A 21,475-nucleotide genomic window follows, 5' to 3' on the forward strand; every position below is an offset into this window, starting at 1 on the left:
TTAGAGGAGGAACTTGCTCCACGTCTCTGAAACAATGAGATTTTAGGCCTCGCTCATACCTAGAATAGGTAGGGCATTTATTTTGGATAGCCTGCTTTTGAATATCCTCGAGTTTGGACAAGACATAACTTCAGCTGGAAGTAGATTAACCCAAGGCGCAACTCTGCAGAAAAAGGAGTTAAACATAGTTGAGAAGAGTTTTCATCTGAGTTTAAAGTAGTGCAAATTGAAGCTTCTTGTTCTCTCGCTTGTTGGTCGGAAAATCCAATACTGCCTTGCCTTTAGCTTAACTACTATTTGTAAGATCCAAAAACTCAAAACTAAATCGTTGTCTACTCGTCTGTACTTCAAGCTCCTTAGTTTCAGCGCGTTAAGTCGAATTTCATAGGAAGGAAGTGTTTCAGGGTAACCCGGGTCTTGAAAGCATCTGTAGTAAATCAGCCTAAAGAAATTTCGTTGTACTTTTTCTACCCTTTTGATATCCTTCTTCAAGAATGGACTCCATACTGGCGTGGCGTATTCTAGATGTGGCAAAATGTATGTCTTGTAAAGAAATATTAGTAAATAAGGGTCCTTAACGTGCACTTTCCGCACGAATACAAAAATAGACGACAGCGCTTTTTTGGTGACTAAGTCAAAATGAGTGGAGAAGTCGTACGATTCATCAATTATTATCTCAAGGTCTCGAACTTGCTCTTGGTATTGAATAGTTGTTGAATTGCAAAAGCAGGTAATCTGAAGAGCCTCTCGGAAATGCAACGCCATAATTTTGGAAGGATTTAAAGGTAGATTCCATTTTCTTGACCATGATACCAATCTCTGGATTGCTAGGGAAACCGCGTTGTTTGCGAAAATTTGGTCATTAGGTCGATACGAAAAATATATTTTGATGTCGTCCGCGAGCATTTGAACTTTCATGTCGGGATGGATTTTCAAATAGCTGGGATAGTTAGCAGTGTACACAAGGAAAAGGAGCGGCGAGAGTGCACTGCCTTGCGGAATGCCGGCTTGCAATGCATAACGCTTGGAGTAAATGTTATGGACCTTTACAGTTATGTGCCGTTCTTGAAGATACGATTTCAACCAACTGAGCAACTGTTCGCGAACTCCATAGTTTCCGAGTTTGAAGAGAAACTTTTTGTGGTTTACCATGTCAGACGCTTTAGGTTTAATATTACATCAACTGACTTCCCCCTGTTTACTTCGGTCATCCAATCATAGACCGAATCAGACAATAGCGAAGTAGTGGAGAATCCAGATTGGAAGCCGTGTTGTTCGAAAGGAATGACATCTCCTGTTGTTAGCAACTCGCTTAGTTCTTCGTTGATTATCTTTTCCAAAACTTTGCTTGCGGAGTATACAATACTGATGGGGCGAAAGTTCGAGAGAGCATTAAAATTGTTTTTTTTTTTTTGGGTGTTGCGGTAGCAAGTGCCTCTTTCCAAATGTTAGGATTTCACTGAAGATAAGCGACGCATTAAAAATATGACCAAGAGGAAGATACAAAACAGCGTTGTGCAGCGCAGTAAGTTTTTTTCTTCTATGATGTTTGACCGATCCAGTACGAACTCACTGAAGGGAAATTTTGGAGGATTTTTCCTAGGCTGGATTCTTTCCAGTGGTTTCGGGACTTGTGTTTTGCTCTGCAAGTGGCTTGACTTACTTTGCCTCAATTGGCGGGCGGGTGTTACGGCCTAATCTAGCTATCGCATCTTCGCCGGGGTGCCTTGTCCTTGAACATATCCAAGTCCATCTTGTTCGATCTTCATTTAGAATTCGCATAGAATCTATACATTACTTCCATCCGTCGCTATTCCACAAACAGCGGAATTTCACGTCTCGACTGAAATGTCTGTCAACCCGAAGTGTACTGAGATTTTCCTTTGCCACCACTTCCGTCCAAAACTTTCTTTCATGACTAGGGGTCGCTTCCAACTAGGATCTGGAAACATATTCAGGACAACTTGGACAAGACGATCAGACGGTCTACTCATAACGTGACCAAAGAAGTGAAGACGGTTTTCCGTGATTAGTTCAGAAGGTCGGACAAGATGTTGACGTGTCATCCGCTGGAACACCATGTCCACTTTTGAGTAAAGTTCTTCGTTACACCACCCCATCAGACAAAAGGTGCCTAGCAGTCGTCTTAACAGCTTTCCCTCCATGCAGTCAAGCTTTTTCATCACCTCGACGGCGCTGCCCAAGTCTCCGATCCGTACAACATGATAGGGCGAATTGCCGATAGGTAGACTTTCAGCTTGACTTCGTTGACGATGAAGGTCAACAACAGGTAATTGCTCAATCAGTTGAATGCCGGATTAGCTTTAGCGCATCCTTACTGAATATCTGCCTCGTATTCGCCATTGTTTTTTAGCATACAGCCCAAACAGCAGAACCCATCCTCAAGTTCGATAGGTTGTACGTCCACCCTGATTCCCGTTGAGGGTTTCCAGGAGACCCACATCTGCTTGCATTTATCAGGGCGGAGTCGCAATCTGTAGGTTGCAGCTAATTTCGACACAAGGCTAACAACATGTTGTAACTTCGCGCTGCTAGAAGTGAATATTACTACATCGTCGGGGTACTAGAGAACCGCCAATAGGGGTGCAGCAAGTGCTAAGGTGACATCGGCAGGACACTGCTCAACTGTTCTTCGCATTATGTTATCGACAGCAAAAATGGACAGAAATGGTCCCGCCACGACCCCTTGTCTCACTCCAGTTTCAACTTCGAACGGTGTAGCACATCCAGTTGGTGTTCGGACTGCAGTAGTTGTTCTTCTATTTATGTCTTTTATTATGCGTACAAATTTTTCTGGAACGCCATCGGCACGAAGAGCATAGAGAAAAGGACTTCGGTGAGGAGAGTTGAAAGCGGCTTTGAAGTCCAAAAAAAGCTAGCTGTTGAGCCTTCGAATACCGCTGCCACACTTCAATCACTCGCCTCACAATAAACAGCTGATCAGTCGTAGATCGACGAGGGCGAAAGCTATGTTGCTCGTCACGGGTGGTTTCTTTGCGAGGTCGGATTAGTCTGTAGAGGATGATCCACTCGGAGACGTTGTACATTGCACGCAGCAATGATATTCCTTAGTAATTTCTGTGTTCCGTAACGGATAGCTTCTTGTGGAGAGGAATTATAGTGGCGTGTCCTTTCGTCAATCCACATTGAACGGATGATCTTCGTCATTTAACGAGTCTGTGAAGGAGAAAGAGATCTCAGCATTTGTGCGCGAATTCCATTGTCTCCGCCACATTCTCTATTCTTTATTTTTTTGAACACAGGCCCCGTCTGTGATTCTTTGCAGATCGCGATGTATGTCTGACGTTGGGCGCGCACAAGTTTAGGGACTGACGGCAGTTATCGGTTCAGCAAAGCTTCCTCCAGATGGGCAAGGTTGCCTTCCTGACAGCGACTCCGTTGGCAGTGTTCAGGACAGGCAAAAACCTCTTCTTCTTGCCGCTATACTGCCTTAGCAGAGTATAAGCTTTTCTCAGGTTCTTATCCACCCACACCTTTTTAAACTCTTTTGCTCTTGACGACAACTCGTTCTCACAACTACGTTTCAACTGATGGCGCGACTTCCTTCTCACACGCTCTTCTTGGCTAAGGTCACCAATTGTTGGGGGCTACACATGCAGCATTGTGAGTGGATATTGTCTCCGCGGATGCAAATGCGAATTTATTCCTCGGTGCTAATACCGGAGCGTTTTCTTTCTACCGTTCTGAATGTATTTATTAGAAGAGTCAGCGTTATCCACTCTCTTCTCGGTCCGTAGTCCAATATTGACAGTCATTGGCGGAGCCTCTTTCTGCATTCCTCGTTTTTCAGATCTGCCAAGCTTCATTTAATGTTGAGCTCCCTGATACCTTTTCTGGAACGGTATCGTAAAGCTGAGAAGAACTGGGCGGTTGTCAGAATCAAATGCGACATCTCGCTCTAGATTTTCGGATATCTGACAAAGGGAGGTTCTTGTCTGCTTTCGCTGCTCTTCTGGTGCTAAAAGAGTTGCCCCTTGCCACGTAAGCTGATGGCGTCGGTGATTCCTCTTAAACATGGACTCAATGATAAGATTCGTCTGCTCGCAAATGTTTATCGGACAATTTCCGTTGTCCGATGTTTGCTCCACAGGATAGAACCATTTTCCGAACAAATCGAATTGTTGTTCAAGCCCCATCTTTGCGTTTGCATCATCACAGGTACTGCACAGCCTTCTACTTCCCTTTCATTAGCATCGCCGCCGTATATGGTGTAATTGTCTATACTGATGAGAAGGTGATCCCTGATGTGTACTTCCTGCAATGTCAGCAAACGGTGAATGCGGATATCGCACTAGTCTGGATAGAGCGGCTTGTTGGAGTTCACTTGACAGCGACCAGCAGTTCAGTGTTGCGAGACGAATGTTTGTTGCCAAAGATTCCATGTTTCCCTCAGGCATTCGATCTTTCATGGTATGGGCTTTGGCACGGTACTGGAGGACAGCGCTTTTTTGCAATGTATGGGAAGCTTTTGCCAAATAACAGTGCAGGTTAAATAGCTCGTACGTTCCAAATGGGTACACTCAATTGCCTGATTGCGTTTAGTAAAAGGTGAAAAAAAAAATTAAAAAAAAAAAAAAAAAAAAATATAAAAATAAAAGGGGATATTTTTTAGCGCCAAATAAAAGGCGCCGCCTACAGGTAAAAATTGGACTTTCACCGTGGCTGCTGTTGGCCAATTTTTTTTTTACTAAATTTAAGAAAAAAAAAATTTTTATATAAAAAAAAAAAAAAATAAAAAAAAAAAAAAAAAACTGTTGCATGTGATCGGGGCCAAAGTAGTTTTCTGGCCAAGTGTTCGTGGGACACGAAGAGGTTGAAAAACCTCTTACACAGAATTCAAAAAAGCAAAGATATCAGGTTTTTTATATGGGGAACTCGTTTTGTCGTTTTGGAAAACTTTTAGCATGCATAGACCCGACCAGTTTACATGATGTAACAAATTTCTGTATACGCAGCCCCTGCTTTGCAAGCATTACAGCGAAACCAGGAAATGAGCCTCCAGAGCGATCAGGTGAGAGCGCATAAAGTAAATTTCATTAATTGTACGAGAGTAGTGAATTGTTACATCATGTAAACTGGTCGGTCTGCATGCTCCTGATATCTTTGCTTTTTGATTCTGTGTGAGGTTTTTCAACTTTTCGCCACGACACTTGCAAACTACTTTCCCGATCATGCACAGTACAGCAGCCACGGTGATTCTTCGCTAGAAAACGAAGAGAGCGCGCAGCTGTCGTTTTTTCTTCACAACTTGATCCATTTTACTGCATATCAGTACATGTATACAAGAATATACTCGTTATGACAAGATCTGTCCGTATAACTTATTTTAAGCATTATTAGCATTTTATATTTTAAGTATATTTTATTTTAAGCGTTAAAAACTTCTATGAAAACACTCATTTTCCAAACTATCAGCAGCTACAAAATAAGGGTTCAGACTCTGAAACAATTGCCCTTTGAGGACATATGACACTTAGTGCAAAAGAAGTGCGAAAGACGGAAATTTATAGGTAAATATTGGGTAAAGAAAGCATTGTGAACATTTTGGTACCCCACTCATATGTATATTAGAGTGTTCTATGGCTTTCAGACGTAGAACATTTCAAGTTGAGTGAAAGACTTGTTTTATCAAAAGAAGAGGTTTGCTACGGAATATTATCGGAGAATTATTTATCTTCGACAGTATTTTGATATCTAAACTTCTTTCCTGAAAAATACATAATTTTTTCGAGATCAAATACACAACTTTGCTATATTTCATTTCTTACTCGGATTTGGACATTAGCCAGTTGCTACGATCGATGCACCACGAAGATACAGCTTTTCCACCGCTCCCTCACCATACTCATTGGAAAGGGGGTACGACAAGGCGATACTATATCGCCGAAGCTGTTCACGGCTGCATTGCAATGGATAGTGAGATCACTTTCCTGGGAAGAAAGGGGCATACGTGTTGATGGAAGATTTCTCTCGAGCCTTCGTTTCGCGGACGACATCGTTCTCTTTTCGAGCAGTACCAATGAAGCAGAAACGATGCTCAACGAATTGAACGAAGCAGTGAAGAGAAAAGGACTGCGAATAAACAGAAAGAAGACACAGTTCATGAAGAACGCCTACTGCGAGGACGGAGGAGTACAACTTGAAGGCTACCAAATCGTGGAAGCTCCGTCATACGTATACCTCGGACGTTCTATGAACATGGAAAACGACTTGAAGGAAGAACTGAATAGAAGAATGAGAGCAGCATGGGCAGCATTCCCAGCCGTCAGGGAAGCTACGGAGCAACTGACGGACCGAGATCTTCGTGCTCATCTGTTCGACTCGACAGTTCTTCCAACGCTCTGTTACGCAGCGGAGACGTGGGCAGACACCGCTGCCACGTCTAGGAAGCTACTTACTACCCACAGAGCCCTTGAGAGATTCTTTCTGAAGTTTAACCGGCGCACACAACACTTAGCCTGTCTTCGCAGCTCCGACTTGAGAGGAATGTTCCGCCTTCGCGACCCAGCGGAATACATATTGAAAACAAAGGATAGTAGGGCCGGTCACATTATGAGATTATTATTTGTAACAAATAGAAAGTAACGTCACATCCACAGAATAATTAATCATAAGAAATTAGAATGAATTGATCTTGAAAGCGTGAGGAAAAGTAGTTTTCTCCTCACTTAGAATCCACAACTTTACGAGGAAATATTTCTGCCCATAGAAGCTGAATTCAATAGCTACTTTTGCCAGCAAATCCTACAGCAAAATATATAATGATAGAACTAGAAATGAACGTTGGAGGAAGCATTCCCTACGGACAAAAGTGGTAGTTTTCCTTGGAAGAAATAACAAAAATTATCCTTTTTAAAACGTTGAAGAGCAAATCATTTTCTCCTCGCAATTTCTTCTTTTCCTCAGGCCCTTAAAAGCACTTCATTCTAATTTTTATAATTACCTATATTGTGGATGTGCCGTCACTCTCTATTTGTTTCAAATACAATTGTGTAAATGTTGCATCAGAAGAGTGGAACGATCGCTCAGTTGCGGGGTGAGATGTCTGGCGTACGTTCTGAGGTCGCGACAAATGTCTGCGTTATGGGTGGTCGGAGTCCGGAGGAGAATTTCATAAATTCAGTTGAGTTTAACACCACTCGATAGATACTTTCCTCGTCAGCAAACTGTCTACTTCGAATATGGGTCTACTTTCAATACCTTCAATAATTCACATTTGATGATATAGAGCGAAATAAATCAAGTTATAGAGGAGAAAGAAGAAAAAGACGCGGATCCGCGTTTTTCTCGTTTTCTGGCGAAGAATTATCGTGACACTGTACTGGAGAATACCGAATGTTTGACAGTTTACCTGAATGCTGCCTTTAAAGGCATCACTTCACGAATCTGGGGTGGTGCGGGTTTCAGGTGCCTATACGGAGTGGTAGGTTATGGAGAGAAGGGTGATTCCGTCCATTTCTTCCTAATTGCCGTAAAAAACGGTCCGGAAAATATGGCTTCAAGCGTTCCGGCGCGCTATTTTCTACAACGAGTTCGATTGAAGCCTCGTGCAGGCGTCGCATCTTCCGGGCCGTTTTTTACGGCAATTAGGAAGGAATGGACGGAATCACCCTTCTTCCCATAATCTACGACCTCGTACAGGAACTCTCCACCTGAAATCCGTACCACCCCAGATTCATGGGGTGATGTCTTTAATGTTTAGTGAGAAACAGCGAACACAAATTCTTTTTTCCCCGATTGTCCTTGTTCTCCGACTTTTCGACCTTGTAAAAATCTTGCATCGACCTGAATTGTATATCACCTAACTTTGGAGTCCAAAACTTACAGTTGGTGATCCGTGCCGTTAGTGCTTCGCTTCCCAACTCTTGGATATGGAACCAAAAGAGTTGAAAGAGCGAGTTGTGACCGTGAGATCCTTTGCAAAGGGAACACATCGACTGAAAGATATTTACTTGGAGGCGATAATAATTTTTCTCCAGAAAAAGTTCGAGTGCACATGTGTTTTATTTCTATTTTGTTGTCATGGCAAGTAGGTTACGCTTTCAAGTTGCAGTCCAGTACATTAGAAAAGTTTAGTTCGTTGAAAAGTACTCTTCTCTGTGCCAGTGCAACAGTTGTTTTCTTTGTGAAAAGACGACGAGTTTTCTTGTGCATATCCAAGTACCAAGATGGAAGGATCCACGAGCAGTAACCTTTGGATGACTTAATGATTATTCTGACACTTCTTATTGAATGAACAATGAATCGCTCAGTTAGAATAAAGAATCTACTTCAGGGGAGACTCAGCAGTGTTTGCTCAATAATCTTGAAATGAGGAACAAAAAATCAGTGGATATTTTGGCAACTGCACTAATACAAAGACTTTTGAAAGGACTAGAAGTGGAAGATGTACGCATAACGTTATTGAACCTCGCAGTTCTTCAAAGAATTTTTTTGCGAAGATTCTTGCAATGATTAACCATTACGAGAAATCCCAAAACAAGCCTGGCTCTCCTTCCTCAACACACAAATAAGTGCTTCAAATGGCATTCTTGGAGTAAAGTGGTACCGCAAAGAAAAATTTCAAAGATATCGATGAAGTTGGGGCTCATCTAGAATCATATTTTTCTCCAAGGGAAGCGAAATTTTATGAACAGGGGATCGGAACTCTACCAGCAAGCTGGCAGGATGTTCTGGATAACGACAGAGATTAATCATACAGGTCGACCAAAGATGAAATTGAATGCAAGCAAATTCTTTTTTTTTGCCACTAAAACAATTGATTACTTATGGGTATCCCTAATAAAGGATAAGGGATGAAGTCACTAACCTATCAATCCCCTTGGGATGCGCCAACGTGTTTTACGCGAATTCGTAAACGTTGAGGTTTTGGTACGCATATTGGTATATACAATGACTTGCGGCGGCTAGCCGATGTGTCAAGTCACTGTTTTTATCCTCCCAGACAAATCTGGTACCAATTAATCAACCCCAGAGGGATGAAAGGCTTGGTTTGCACTAGGGCGGTTTCGAACCCTTGACCGTGTGGCTACAACTGACCTCTAACCGACTGCACCACATCCGCCTCGGAATAGTTCTTCTTCTTTTAATCCTTTAATTCTTCTTTTATTTCTTTTAATTTTATTTTCTTAAGTTGATTAATTTTAATTAATTTTCCCATCCTGTAGTTTTGGTCATTCTCATTTTTACTGTTGAATTGGAGTGTCACCTTGACAACACGGAGGATTTTCGACATCTTCAGTTTTTTGCAATTAATCGGGGTAATAAGGTCACTGAAGCTGCTTGTAAGATCCGTGTTGTGAAAGAAGAGCATCGATTTGACATATGAAAAAAATTGAGGGAGGAAAAAATAGGAAACATGAAGAAAAACATACACATAGTGGAAAAAAACTTAGCGTAAGTTCGTGAAGAGGAGGAATTTCTTGAAAGCAATTCGTAGAACAGCAACAGAGAGTATACTGTTGATTAATTTTCAGTATTCTTTTACAAAGCACCATTCAAGCTTGTTTGATCATGTGTTGTGTGCTGTTGCTGATTTGGTGAAAAGAAATGCGCTTAACTTCAGGTTCCCGGGAGAATGGTCCTTTGATGGTCACGAGGAGCTGAAGATATTAGGATTTATCCTTATCTAGCATACTATCGCAGTGAATAATTATGCAGAACAGCAAACTGCAAGGATTTCAGCAGACGTTGAAAACGGGGATGATAAAGAGACAATAGTCATTCTATGTTAAAGTTAAAGTCACAGTGGTGTGGTTCAACTAACATGCTATTCGTTTCGGTATATGGCACTTCTGTTGCACGGAATCGCCGGAGGAATCGCATAGCGGTGGTGTGAGATGTCTAGCAAGCAATGCCTGGGGTTTTGATAACCATGTCATGGTTACTATTTAGGTGGTTGTAGTCAGTAGAGAAACTTTCAACCTTGCAAATCAATTTGAATCTGAAATGATTCGAAAGATCGTTTCCCATGAGAAAAACTACCAAGCACAGAAATAATTCGTAAAGGCTACAGAAATTGCGCTTTTGTCAAAGCGGTGAAAATTTCCCCAATTTTGTCAGTCGAGAATCACGACCACCTGTCATCAAATGTAAGCACCTATGGGCGGTACCAATAGGTTTTGAGAGTTTTTTCTTGCAACTTTGAAAATTTATTCAGGGATCCTGGTACAATGTGTTTTATTCAAGGCATTGTCCATCGTTAACTACGATTTTTCTTCATCTTGCGGGCAGCATACGGCTTCCTCGTTGAAAAAATTTCTCCTCTTTTGAATCGATCCAAGAATCGATCAATTCTTGGCTTCTTCGTGAGAATTGAAGTGCTGTTCGGGCAGGGCATGACTCACCGACCAGAACAACTGGTCCGAAGGAGTCTGATGAATACAATTGGTGGCGTAGAACATCCTACTGAAGCACGTCCAAAGTATCCGTGACGATTTTCGCAACATGTGGCCGAGCGTTGTCGTGCTGAAAGATTAATCTGACGTGCCTTTTGGCATATTGGGGGCGAATGAGCTTTAATCCTTTGCTCAGTTGTATGAATTGTTCTTGGTAACGTTTGCCACTGATGGTTTCGTTAGGCTGGAGTAACTCGGTGTAGATCACTCCAAGCTGGTCCTACAGCATTAGCTTATTGCTATGGATATTCAGTTTTCCCATTCAAGTGGATGTATGGCTGGGCTGATCCTACGATTTTCTGCGCTTTGAGTTGTGGGTGTGGATCTATTTTTCATTCCTCGTTCCTCTTGAGTTTGGCATGAATCTTGGTCTAATAACGCCTCCATCTAAGCGTCTTTAAACTTACAGCCATCAGTTTCAGTTTTTTGTCGCTGGTGTCTAAATCGTCACTTTTAAAACCCAGAAATCACTAGTCATATGTTTTTATTGATGGAGCATGTTCCCTATATTCTTAATACGATGTCCGTCGTCTGCATTTTCTTTAAATTAAGACAAAAAAGAAGTGCTTCCCGCAAACTGTGTTTTGTTGACTTTGAATTTTGCAGAATAAAAACTAACCACTTGAATCATAGTCAAGAACAAATGTTCGCTGAGAAGTTCTCCGAGTAGATCGTCTTCAGCTTGGAATGTATAGCTTTTAACTAACTCACAATGCTGCGCTTACATCAATTTCCGAGGACAGATGAGGGAAAGTTTGAGTTTACATATGATGTGAGTTGCAAAATATTTAAAATAGCTTCCTCATTACGGATATGCCAGACATTCTGTCAAATTTTGAGAAGCTATCGCAAATTCTTGGAGCAACTTTTATTCCACATGCATACATCCGCAGTATTTGAAAATGGCAGGAATGCGGAGATGGGAAGTAATTAACAGAGTATGACAACAATTTTCTTGTTTTTAGACATCACATTTAAGAAAACCAACTTCTGAAAGCATATATGATGTCAGTAGCTTCTGTGCTTCTCATTGTTATCTTAAAAAAATAACTTTTGCATACTTCCAAAAACTATGACGGAATCCGGCGGTAAAATCCCTCGAGAACTGATTTTGAGGGCATACGTCAGGGTGTTAGTTGTTTGTCCGATAGGCATGTACGCTGCGACGAAAGCGCAAAAAAAAAAGAAATGAAATCGATCATTATTGAAAGATATCGTCTACGAGCTATGCATATTCGTAATCAACATTGTCGATTACCTATAAGAGCCAAGTTCCGTTCAGTTCTAGTTCAGTCGCATAAACGACGCAAAGGAGGAACCCAATCGCTGCCTAAGGCAATGTTCCACACATTCCTCACCTTGTTTCGCTCCTCATCACTATTCATTACAGCACTGCTGAGGCTGTTGCTTAAAGGCATCACTCCACGAATCTGAGGTGGTACGGATTTCTGGTGGAGTATTCGTATACGGGATGGGAGACTAGGGAGAGGGGGGTGATTCCGTCCATCTCTTTCTAATTGCCGTAAAAAACGGCCCGAAAGATACATCTTCAGTCGTTCTGGCGCACTATTTTCTACAGGGAGTTCGACTGGAGCGCGCCAGCTTTGTGCGGCTCTGTATCTTCCGGGCCGTTTTTTACGGCAATTAGGAAGAAATGCACGGAATCACCCCCCTCTTTATAGTCTCCCATCCTGTATACGAATACTCCACCTGAATCTGTACCACCTCAGATTCGTGGGGTGATGCCTTTAAGTCGTTCAAATGTTGTCTCTGAAATTTTATCACACCCTTTAATTAGACATTTTAAATGTGCGATGCACGATGACCGTCAGCGACACCTTAGTGTGCTATGCAATGGGCTTGTTTAACTACCCTAGTTTGAGATCCTATTGATCTCAGCGTGTCTGAAGAAATTCGCGTCGGACGGACAATTTTGTGCTTCATATAATAAATAGGTTCCTTTTTGTTGTTTTTGTTTAATCGTCGCAAATGGTGAGTAACAATTTTAACGTTTTATGGGAAACCTTCCGTAAACAATTTCTGACACACCTGCTGCTGTGATAAATAATGGTTCTCCATCAGAAATGTTATTACTGATGAAGGCGTGCAGTGTTCTTGTTGAAAAAAAATCGCATAATCATTTGGATAATAGAAATCACACAATTATCATTCAAACTTGGTTGGATATTTGTATCTCATAAGAGCAGTACCATTTGAGACCATTATTTGGAGAGCAGTGTGCATATCCTACTCTTATTTTCCAAACTCTTATTTTGGCGTTAGCTTAGGATAATATAGCGACCGCCGTCATACTGATGAGACTCATATAAGTCAGGAGTCTTATATGAGATAGTGCAAAGAGCTAATACTTAAGCAATTGTGTGCGTGTTATTTCTGCAAATAGGATGTGATAACAGGAAGGAAGGAACGTGCAAAAGAACAACAATGCAAAGGAGTGCGTATTATTACGGGGTTGCAACTGCAATAACACTTCTTTCACTTTTTTCCACAGTGGTGCATTATTTTGACACCGTTGGACACATCCGCCCCATTTCATCCCTCTGCCCTTTAGCGCCAATGTACCAATCTGCTAGCGTAGAACTGCGCCCAAAAGTTTTCTGGTGCAGGTGTGGCAATGTACGTCTCGTCTGCAGACAAATGAGCTAAGGTAGAAATGAAAAACCGTCTCACTATATAAAATATTTCCGTGATACCCAGACACAAGGTATGATCATTATTATACAGCGTGACATATAGACATGCAACACAAACTGGCTTAGTCACTGTGCAAGTATGCAAGTGCAGCGGGTTAACAATCTTCAGCAAGAGGTCAAGTGACATCAACCCATTTGTTGTTGTCAGGTGTTCTGCCAAACTTGACGTCTCGCCTCAACTGTTTACCAATTCCGAAAGTCTATTTATTTTTCTCTATTTCTTCCACTTCTGGGCTCTTCGTTACGAAATGCCTTCGGCCAGGGGTTACCGAGCAGATACATAAGTAGGTCCCCTTCTTAATTTTGAAGTTCATCATAACTGCGAATGGTGGTGCTCATAACTTTGACTCGTTCTACATGATAGGATAGCACGAAATGTCTTGACCATGCGGCCGCCCACTCAGCAAGGAAGGTGACTGCATGGTATGCCACACATGTTGGGGACGATATATTGGCAAAACACTACGTCTTCGTGTTCATGACTCTAAACGGGATGAAATAATCGGAAAACAATGAATCCCCTTGAAGCTTATCGCAGGCAAATTCATGAAAATGTTTGTTTTTGCATAGCTGGCACGGGCCTATTAAGCGAATCCGAAATTTCCTGTAGTCGTCACAGTTCACGTGGATGTTAAGGTGGACTTTACATTGAAACTGAATTGTTGAAATGTGCTCCCACTGTCCGTCGATTTGCGGGCACATATAATACATCCATTTGACTCGATCGTGTGCAAGGATTGCCCAGTTTTTTCTCTTTTCATAAGGGACTCGAAGAGCATTATATCGTTCTTTGAAGAATTTCGTGGAGCTGCCTGGACGTTTGGTTGCCAGTCTTCCTGCAGTACGCTTGATACCGCGTGGTATGGAGCCGATCACAATTCTGGTCCAACGATTTTCTTGGATACACATTACATGTCCGTAAAGTAGAATACTTCTTATATCACCCCTTCATTGAGCGTTCTGTAATGCTGATCGTATTTTCCTCCTGCTCGTGAATGGCTCAGCTTTGCGAAGAGTAGGTCAAAGCAGGAAGTTCACTGCTATTGAATAAGTTAGCACGGAGTTGGATACTCTTAGCTCTCTTCGTTACATCCTCAATGCTCATATATGCTTCCCGTTTCCTTCTGCCCAGCTCGTAGGTCATTTAGTTCATCATGTTAATTTCCCAATCTAGATAATACATAGGTGGAAAATTCGAATAAACTCGTTCCGCTGAGACTGAATGAAGGATCAGAAGCCCATCCGTTCCACATGAACATGCCCTGTCCAGGTTCAGGTACAGACCAATCTTTGTACACGTTTCACTAAATCCTACCATTATTTGAGATTGTGTCTTCCTGTCGAACTCCTCTCCTCACGTCAATGGTGATATTACTGTAGAATGAAGGAATTCCGGTTGTGAAGTTGTTGTATAACTACCACTCATGAAGTACAGTAGGATCCCTAATTCTTCGACAGAAGACGAAGAAGACGCGAATCCGCGTCTTTTTCGTCTTTCTTCATAACTCACCTCAATTTGATCTTTATTATAAGATCTACACATCAGTAGATTCGTAAGCGCAAGCTCTACCGATTGAATGGAATTAGAACTTTCAAAACCTATCAAGAAAACAGTTTCTGAAAAAATCACCTGCGGGTACACATTAGCAAGGCTGGGTCCGAGATAATTGCGTCCCAAGGATATATGATTTTTGACGTGAAAATAATTCTTGAAAAGTGAAATGATATTTACATATTCGTAATCTACATAATACTGCGAACACTTTGATATCTCTCACAGCTATAGCTCCATGACTCTGAAGATTTTGTAAATTTGACTAAAGTGACATGTTTGAACTCTAGGAACGACCGACATTACCAGCTTAAAAATTGTTTTCTTACAAAATATGCAAGAAAACTATTTGTTGTAGCAGGATCTTTTCTCTTCGTTTTCCAGCTCAACAGGATTTTCTGTTTTTTGCAGCTAAAATTACAACTTCGGTATTTTGCAATTTTTTACTCTGATTTTTGACAGTTCATAAATCGCTAACTTTGGCACAACACAGTAGAGAACAGTCCTTGTCCTATGAATTTTTCCAATTTCTTCTTTAATATGTTTTAGCTCCGATACCTGCGAAGATATAGAACTTTTCATGTGTTTTTAAAGAAAGCTTATTTTTTGCGACTTATTGGAATTTCCTTCAAATATCGAGTGGATTTGTTTAGTCAGGAGAAAGAGATCTATTGAATGGTGTCGATTCCAAAAAATTCTGTATCTTTCAAATCCTCATCAGAAACTACTTCAGCCTCTATGGAAGGTTGTTGTCGTCTAGGCACGCCGACTCACCAGATACCTTAGGACACACGTCGAGCTACGGCTGTGTTACCGCATTGATTACTACACTTGAAAAGAGTAGAATAACTACGAAGAAGAATATTCTTTTTACAAAACGAAATTTTTCGAGATAGTCTATTTTATCCCTTTTTTGTTCACATTATTTCTTTTTGTTTTACCTGCTCTTCTTTGCTCTTCGAAATTAAAGTCATCAAGTCAGGGAAATAATTATATTCAAACAAATGTTTCTACGACGAAGATAGAGCCCCACTTTCAGAATTATCAGAATTCGTTATCAGAATTTTCAGTTTCAAGGGTTTGGAAAGATTTTTTTTGTAATTTCCACAAATGAAACAGACTATCTCGAAAAATTTCGTTTTGTAAAAAGAGTAATCTTCTTCGTTTTTTCGTCTTCTTCGTTTCGTTTTTCTTCCGGGCCGTTTTTTATGGCAATTAGAAAGAGATGGACGGAATCACCCCCCTCTCCCTAGTCTCCCATCCCGTATACGAATACTCCACCAGAAATCCGTACCATCTCAGATTCGTGGAGTGATGCCTTTAAGCAACAGCCTCAGCAGTGCTGTAATGAATAGTGATGAGGAGCGAAACAAGGTGAGGAATGTGTGGAACATTGCCTTAGGCAGCGATTGGGTTCCTCCTTTGCGTCGTTTATGCGACTGAACTAGAACTGAACGGAACTTGGCTCTTATAGGTAATCGACAATGTTGATTACGAATATGCATAGCTCGTAGACGATATCTTTCAATAATGATCGATTTCATTTCTTTTTTTTTTGCGCTTTCGTCGCAGCGTACATGCCTATCGGACAAACAACTAACACCCTGACGTATGCCCTCAAAATCAGTTCTCGAGGGATTTTACCGCCGGATTCCGTCATAGTTTTTGGAAGTATGCAAAAGTTATTTTTTTAAGATAACAATGAGAAGCACAGAAGCTACTGACATCATATATGCTTTCAGAAGTTGGTTTTCTTAAATGTGATGTCTAAAAACAAGAAAATTGTTGTCATACTCTGTTAATTACTTCCCATCTCCGCATTCCTGCCATTTTCAAATACTGCGGATGTATGCATGTGGAATAAAAGTTGCTCCAAGAATTTGCGATAGCTTCTCAAAATTTGACAGAATGTCTGGCATATCCGTAATGAGGAAGCTATTTTAAATATTTTGCAACTCACATCATATGTAAACTCAAACTTTCCCTCATCTGTCCTCGGAAATTGATGTAAGCGCAGCATTGTGAGTTAGTTAAAAGCTATACATTCCAAGCTGAAGACGATCTACTCGGAGAACTTCTCAGCGAACATTTGTTCTTGACTATGATTCAAGTGGTTAGTTTTTATTCTGCAAAATTCAAAGTCAACAAAACACAGTTTGCGGGAAGCACTTCTTTTTTGTCTTAATTTAAAGAAAATGCAGACGACGGACATCGTATTAAGAATATAGGGAACATGCTCCATCAATAAAAACATATGACTAGTGATTTCTGGGTTTTAAAAGTGACGATTTAGACACCAGCGACAAAAAACTGAAACTGATGGCTGTAAGTTTAAAGACGCTTAGATGGAGGCGTTATTAGACCAAGATTCATGCCAAACTCAAGAGGAACGAGGAATGAAAAATAGATCCACACCCACAACTCAAAGCGCAGAAAATCGTAGGATCAGCCCAGCCATACATCCACTTGAATGGGAAAACTGAATATCCATAGCAATAAGCTAATGCTGTAGGACCAGCTTGGAGTGATCTACACCGAGTTACTCCAGCCTAACGAAACCATCAGTGGCAAACGTTACCAAGAACAATTCATACAACTGAGCTAAGGATTAGAGCTCATTCGCCCCCAATATGCCAAAAGGCACGTCAGATTAATCTTTCAGCACGACAACGCTCGGCCACATGTTGCGAAAATCGTCACGGATACTTTGGACGTGCTTCAGTAGGATGTTCTACGCCACCAATTGTATTCATCAGACTCCTTCGGACCAGTTGTTCTGGTCGGTGAGTCATGCCCTGCCCGAACAGCACTTCAATTCTCACGAAGAAGCCAAGAATTCTTTCTTAGCAGGGAAATCGTAGGAGGGTTGGGGCAAAAGAAAATCGTAAGGAGGCGGCAAATTGGGGAATGAAAGGAACAATGAGGAAAAGAGAAGAGGGTAGTCCCTGTTAAATGCACTCATACTAAGGTGTGCAAAATTTAGTTCTAATAATCTAATACATAGTCTGGTGAGGAGCCCAGAGATGCAACATGTAAGGGCTAGCGAATGGTGCAGCGCAGTATAGCGCCCTTTTTATTGAAGCGGCCAGGGATTAATATCCGGCAGAATAAGAGTTCTCATTTCACGTTAAAGAGTTTAAAGGGCCGATCTCCTATCCAACAGCGGTAAATTGTCATATTATCGTTCAGAAAAGCTATTTATATGTTATTACTAATCGAAAAGACAACTACCGTTTTTTGCTATTATAGGGACATTTTGTCTATATTTCTGCAAAAGCTGATGTTTATATCGTCGCTTTTTCGAATCTAGTTGGGAAGAATTCTTAATTTTTCCTACCATTTCCGAACTTTTTCAACCAACTCTCGAGAGATCCAGAAAACTTACGGAGATTGCTCGTCGCAGGTTACTTTACGATGTTTGATGAGCCCGATCGTCTCCTGATTCGTGCCAAGACCTTGTACATAACACACAGCAGTGAAATTTCTCGACACTTTCTTCGATCCGTGATGGATAAGGTCTTGTAGAGTCGAATTATGATACCATGCGCCTACAAGTCAGGTCGTCGATCCACATTAAACGGGTGATCTTTGCCAGTTCCCAAAAAGAAGAGAAGATTTGAGCATTTCTGCGCTAATTCCATCGTCTTCGCCGAATTTCCCATTCCTCATCTTTTTGGATACAGACCAGAATGTACAAGTTTGTCGGTACTTCCTCCTGAACGCGCATGTCGGCCAATGGATGTGCTCGAGTTCACGAGCTGATGATGTATGCCGCTTTAGCAAAGATCTATCAACGAAATTGGTTGGAAAGTAATAAGTCGATGAAATCGATGTCCTGAGATAATATAACTACCATAGCAGGTGTAAAAACCTTCTGCCAGTTCTTACCAACACTTTGGCAAACTCTTCAAACCTTACCTGTCAGAATGCAAGGTACCTAAACACTGGAAGATCAGTGAGATCATGTTGTTGTATAAGGGAGATCCATACGACATTGCCATCTATCACCCAATCTGCTTTGTATCCGTCATCTACAAGCTCTTCACAATTGTGGTCCTTGACACGATTGAAAAAGTGTACGATGAAGGACAGCCATGCGAGCAATAAGGGTTTCAAGAGAGATTCAGCACGATTTACCACATTCACACAGTTTAAAAATTCATCGAGGTATCGCGAGAGTTCAAGATGCCGCAATGCCTCACCTTCGTGGAATTAAAGAAGACCTTTGACTCAGTTGAGACGGAAGCGGTCATGGGACCTTGGACAACCGAGGTATCCTTACTCAGTACATAAAGGTACTTCGAGAGTTGTACCAAATGATCTCATCCTGCAGGGACCGGGTGCAGAACGATTTCTTACCGACATGATAATATAAGTCGTGGATCATTTGCTCCGTTCCCCTTCTCGATGTGATGGTTGTCCCATTTGGGTTCCGGAGAGCACTCATCCTCGTATTTCTATTGGAGAATTCTCGACAAGCGTAGCGAATGCTGTTTTTTGCCTCTGCAGCTTCAGCCAGCGCTTCTGCTCTTCTCTTTTTGAGGTGTTTCTTTATCGCTTCTCTGCAAAGTCATGCGAGCTCAGGCGTGACTTCTTGGTTGCATGCGGCTCGTGCAGCTCCACGCTGACGTATCAGCTCTAGAGTTTCCGGAAACCGGCGTCTCTTGGTAGTTTTAGATCTATTCGCCCTCCTCGTGCAGTCATGAAGGTGTTCAACATGCCGATCACATTCCTAGATCCTAGTCAATGAAAGTTCTGGGACCTCGCTCTCTAAAATTCCGGCTTTCTTTTCTCTCCTGGTAAACAAAATTCTTACCAGGAGAAAGCGTTGGTCCGATCCCGTACAAAACTTTCAAAACACAGCGAAATCCGTCAGGCAAAACCTTTTTTCATACGATGATGTGATCAATTTCGTTACGGCGCCTCCACCGAGTGGCTCCCACCTCCAGCGTAGAGAGGAGGGCTTCTGGAAATGCGAGTTCCCACGAGTGTAGAAAGCTTCAACGTCTTCCTCTTCATAGCTAAATGTTGTAGCGTAAACAACGAAGACAGTCAAACTAGACCATCTTCGACATTTATTGTGGTGCTCGTGCTGACACAGCTCCTCCAACTCCTCCGCTGTCGCATGTTCCAAAGAACAGTTCTCCAGTTTCATAGACGGCGTTCAACATATGGCATCGTCTCGTCTCGATCGGTTCGATGATATCTTTTTCAAACTTCTTGGCTTGAATCACTAGATCTTCGTTATAATTACAGATCGTCATCCTAATCGTTCGACTTCTGCAACCCCTGGCGCTACCGTACCAGGCTTTCCTCCAGAATCAGGAAACTCTTTCTTATTACTATGTGATGCATGTAACTATAGAATCCATGGACAGGTGCGGGCCTTTGGTCCCATGAATTTTTGGAGAACTTTGGGTTCTCCCAGAGTGGACAAACGGAGACGCTGGAGACGACTCCAAACCGCCTCTCTTGCACCTTCCAGTCACTTAGATGCAGGCTTTTGGCCGGACGGACATGCAGGTTACAAGGATGTTATGAGTCAGTCCTGGCACAGCAGAAACAGGGAGTCGTCAGCTATACTGTCTCAGTAAAGCACTGGCTTTCTGCGGATTCTTGTCCTTCCATGCCTTTTCAAATTCTTTCGTTCTTGATTTCCATCCGTTATCGCGATCTTGTTGCAGTTGACGACGCAACTTTCTTCTCAAACGCTTCTCTTGGTTGAAATCACCGGTCTTGTGATTTCTTGCTGCACACTTCATCTTCTAGAACTGCAGTGACATCGTACGGTCGAAAAGCAACTCCTCGGTTTCTTGTGGAAACATACTCTGAAGTTGAGGAGATTTAAGCAGTGGTCAGAGTCGGAAGTTCCACACAGCTCGACGTTTCCAAATATCCGACTCAGGAATGAACGTCAGAACGTAGTCGAAGTAAAGTTTGAGAGTTCTCAAACTTCTTCTTGAGTTCTCAAACTCCTTCTGCTTGCGCTGCACTTCAGGCGTCAAAATAGCTGAACCTTACCACGTCAGCTGATTGCGACGATGATTTCTCTTAACCGTGGAAGCAATGATGAGATCCCCCTGTTCACGCAAGGTGACCAGACGGTAGCCATTATCCGACCTGTTTCGCGCTGATGATACCATTTACAGATTGCTCACGTGTTATCTTCGCATTCGCGTTGGTTTCGACAACCAGAACCGCAGACTGGGTAGGTCAACATCAACGCATTGAGTTCGTCATAAAAAGTGAAGTGTTGTCGACGTTAAGCCAAGCCAACACCAGAACCTTTTATTCGTTCCTCACAGTTACCACGCCATCAGTATTGGATTTTCGTCAGCATCACCATAGTAGATGGTGATGCTGACGAAAATCCAATACTGATGGCGGACCTGTCTCTGATACGTGTTTCCTACAGTGCAGCAAACGGAACACAGAGATATCCCAAAAGTTAAGACAGGGCGGCGATTTCCCTCGGCAATGTATGACAGTTATTCATGACGAAATGAATAGTTGTTGCTAAAGGTTTCATGCTCCGGGCAGATGACGTTTCAGATTGTAGGCTTTGACGATGTGCTGGATGATAGCGCCTTTTCGCAGTATATGGGAACCTTGCGCCATATAGCTGTGTAAGCTATATACTAACTTCCTCAAAGAGTACAATCTAATTCCTATTAGCATCTAGTACATGCAGAGACTACGAGCAGGTAGAGGTCAGAGTCTTATATCCGCCCCAACATATACTTGCTTGTTGCCATAGATTCCATGCTCTC

The 21,475-nt window shown here is 42.0% G+C and overlaps 4 protein-coding genes across 4 annotated transcripts in view; 1 reads left to right on the forward strand and 3 right to left on the reverse strand.

Annotated features, from left to right (window-relative positions):
• RB195_025030 (uncharacterized protein) overlaps positions 1-21,475 on the reverse strand; it is a gene marked incomplete at both ends in the record, with an annotated part of 31,687 nt that overhangs the window by 397 nt on the left and 9,815 nt on the right. Inside the window, one exon of the mRNA XM_064213013.1 lies at positions 7,868-7,979. Within this exon, the coding sequence (XP_064068894.1) occupies positions 7,868-7,979 (112 nt within the window). The remainder of the gene's footprint in view (positions 1-7,867; positions 7,980-21,475) is intronic.
• On the reverse strand, positions 3,849-4,178 carry RB195_025031 (uncharacterized protein; the record flags this gene model as incomplete). Its single annotated transcript, XM_064213014.1, has 1 exon — positions 3,849-4,178. One exon carries the CDS (start codon positions 4,176-4,178, stop codon positions 3,849-3,851), a length of 330 nt encoding a protein of 109 aa, XP_064068895.1.
• Positions 6,076-6,627, forward strand: RB195_025032 (uncharacterized protein; the record flags this gene model as incomplete). The annotated part of the gene is made up of 1 exon (XM_064213015.1): positions 6,076-6,627. The coding sequence occupies one exon, from the start codon at positions 6,076-6,078 to the stop codon at positions 6,625-6,627; it is 552 nt and encodes a 183-aa protein (XP_064068896.1).
• On the reverse strand, positions 19,781-20,467 carry RB195_025033 (uncharacterized protein; the record flags this gene model as incomplete). The annotated part of the gene is made up of 2 exons (XM_064213016.1): positions 19,781-19,929; positions 20,305-20,467. The coding sequence occupies 2 exons, from the start codon at positions 20,465-20,467 to the stop codon at positions 19,781-19,783; spliced, it is 312 nt and encodes a 103-aa protein (XP_064068897.1).

This window comes from Necator americanus, chromosome X, assembly GCF_031761385.1.
Source record: "Necator americanus strain Aroian chromosome X, whole genome shotgun sequence".
NCBI classification, from domain to species: Eukaryota; Metazoa; Nematoda; class Chromadorea; order Rhabditida; family Ancylostomatidae; genus Necator; species Necator americanus.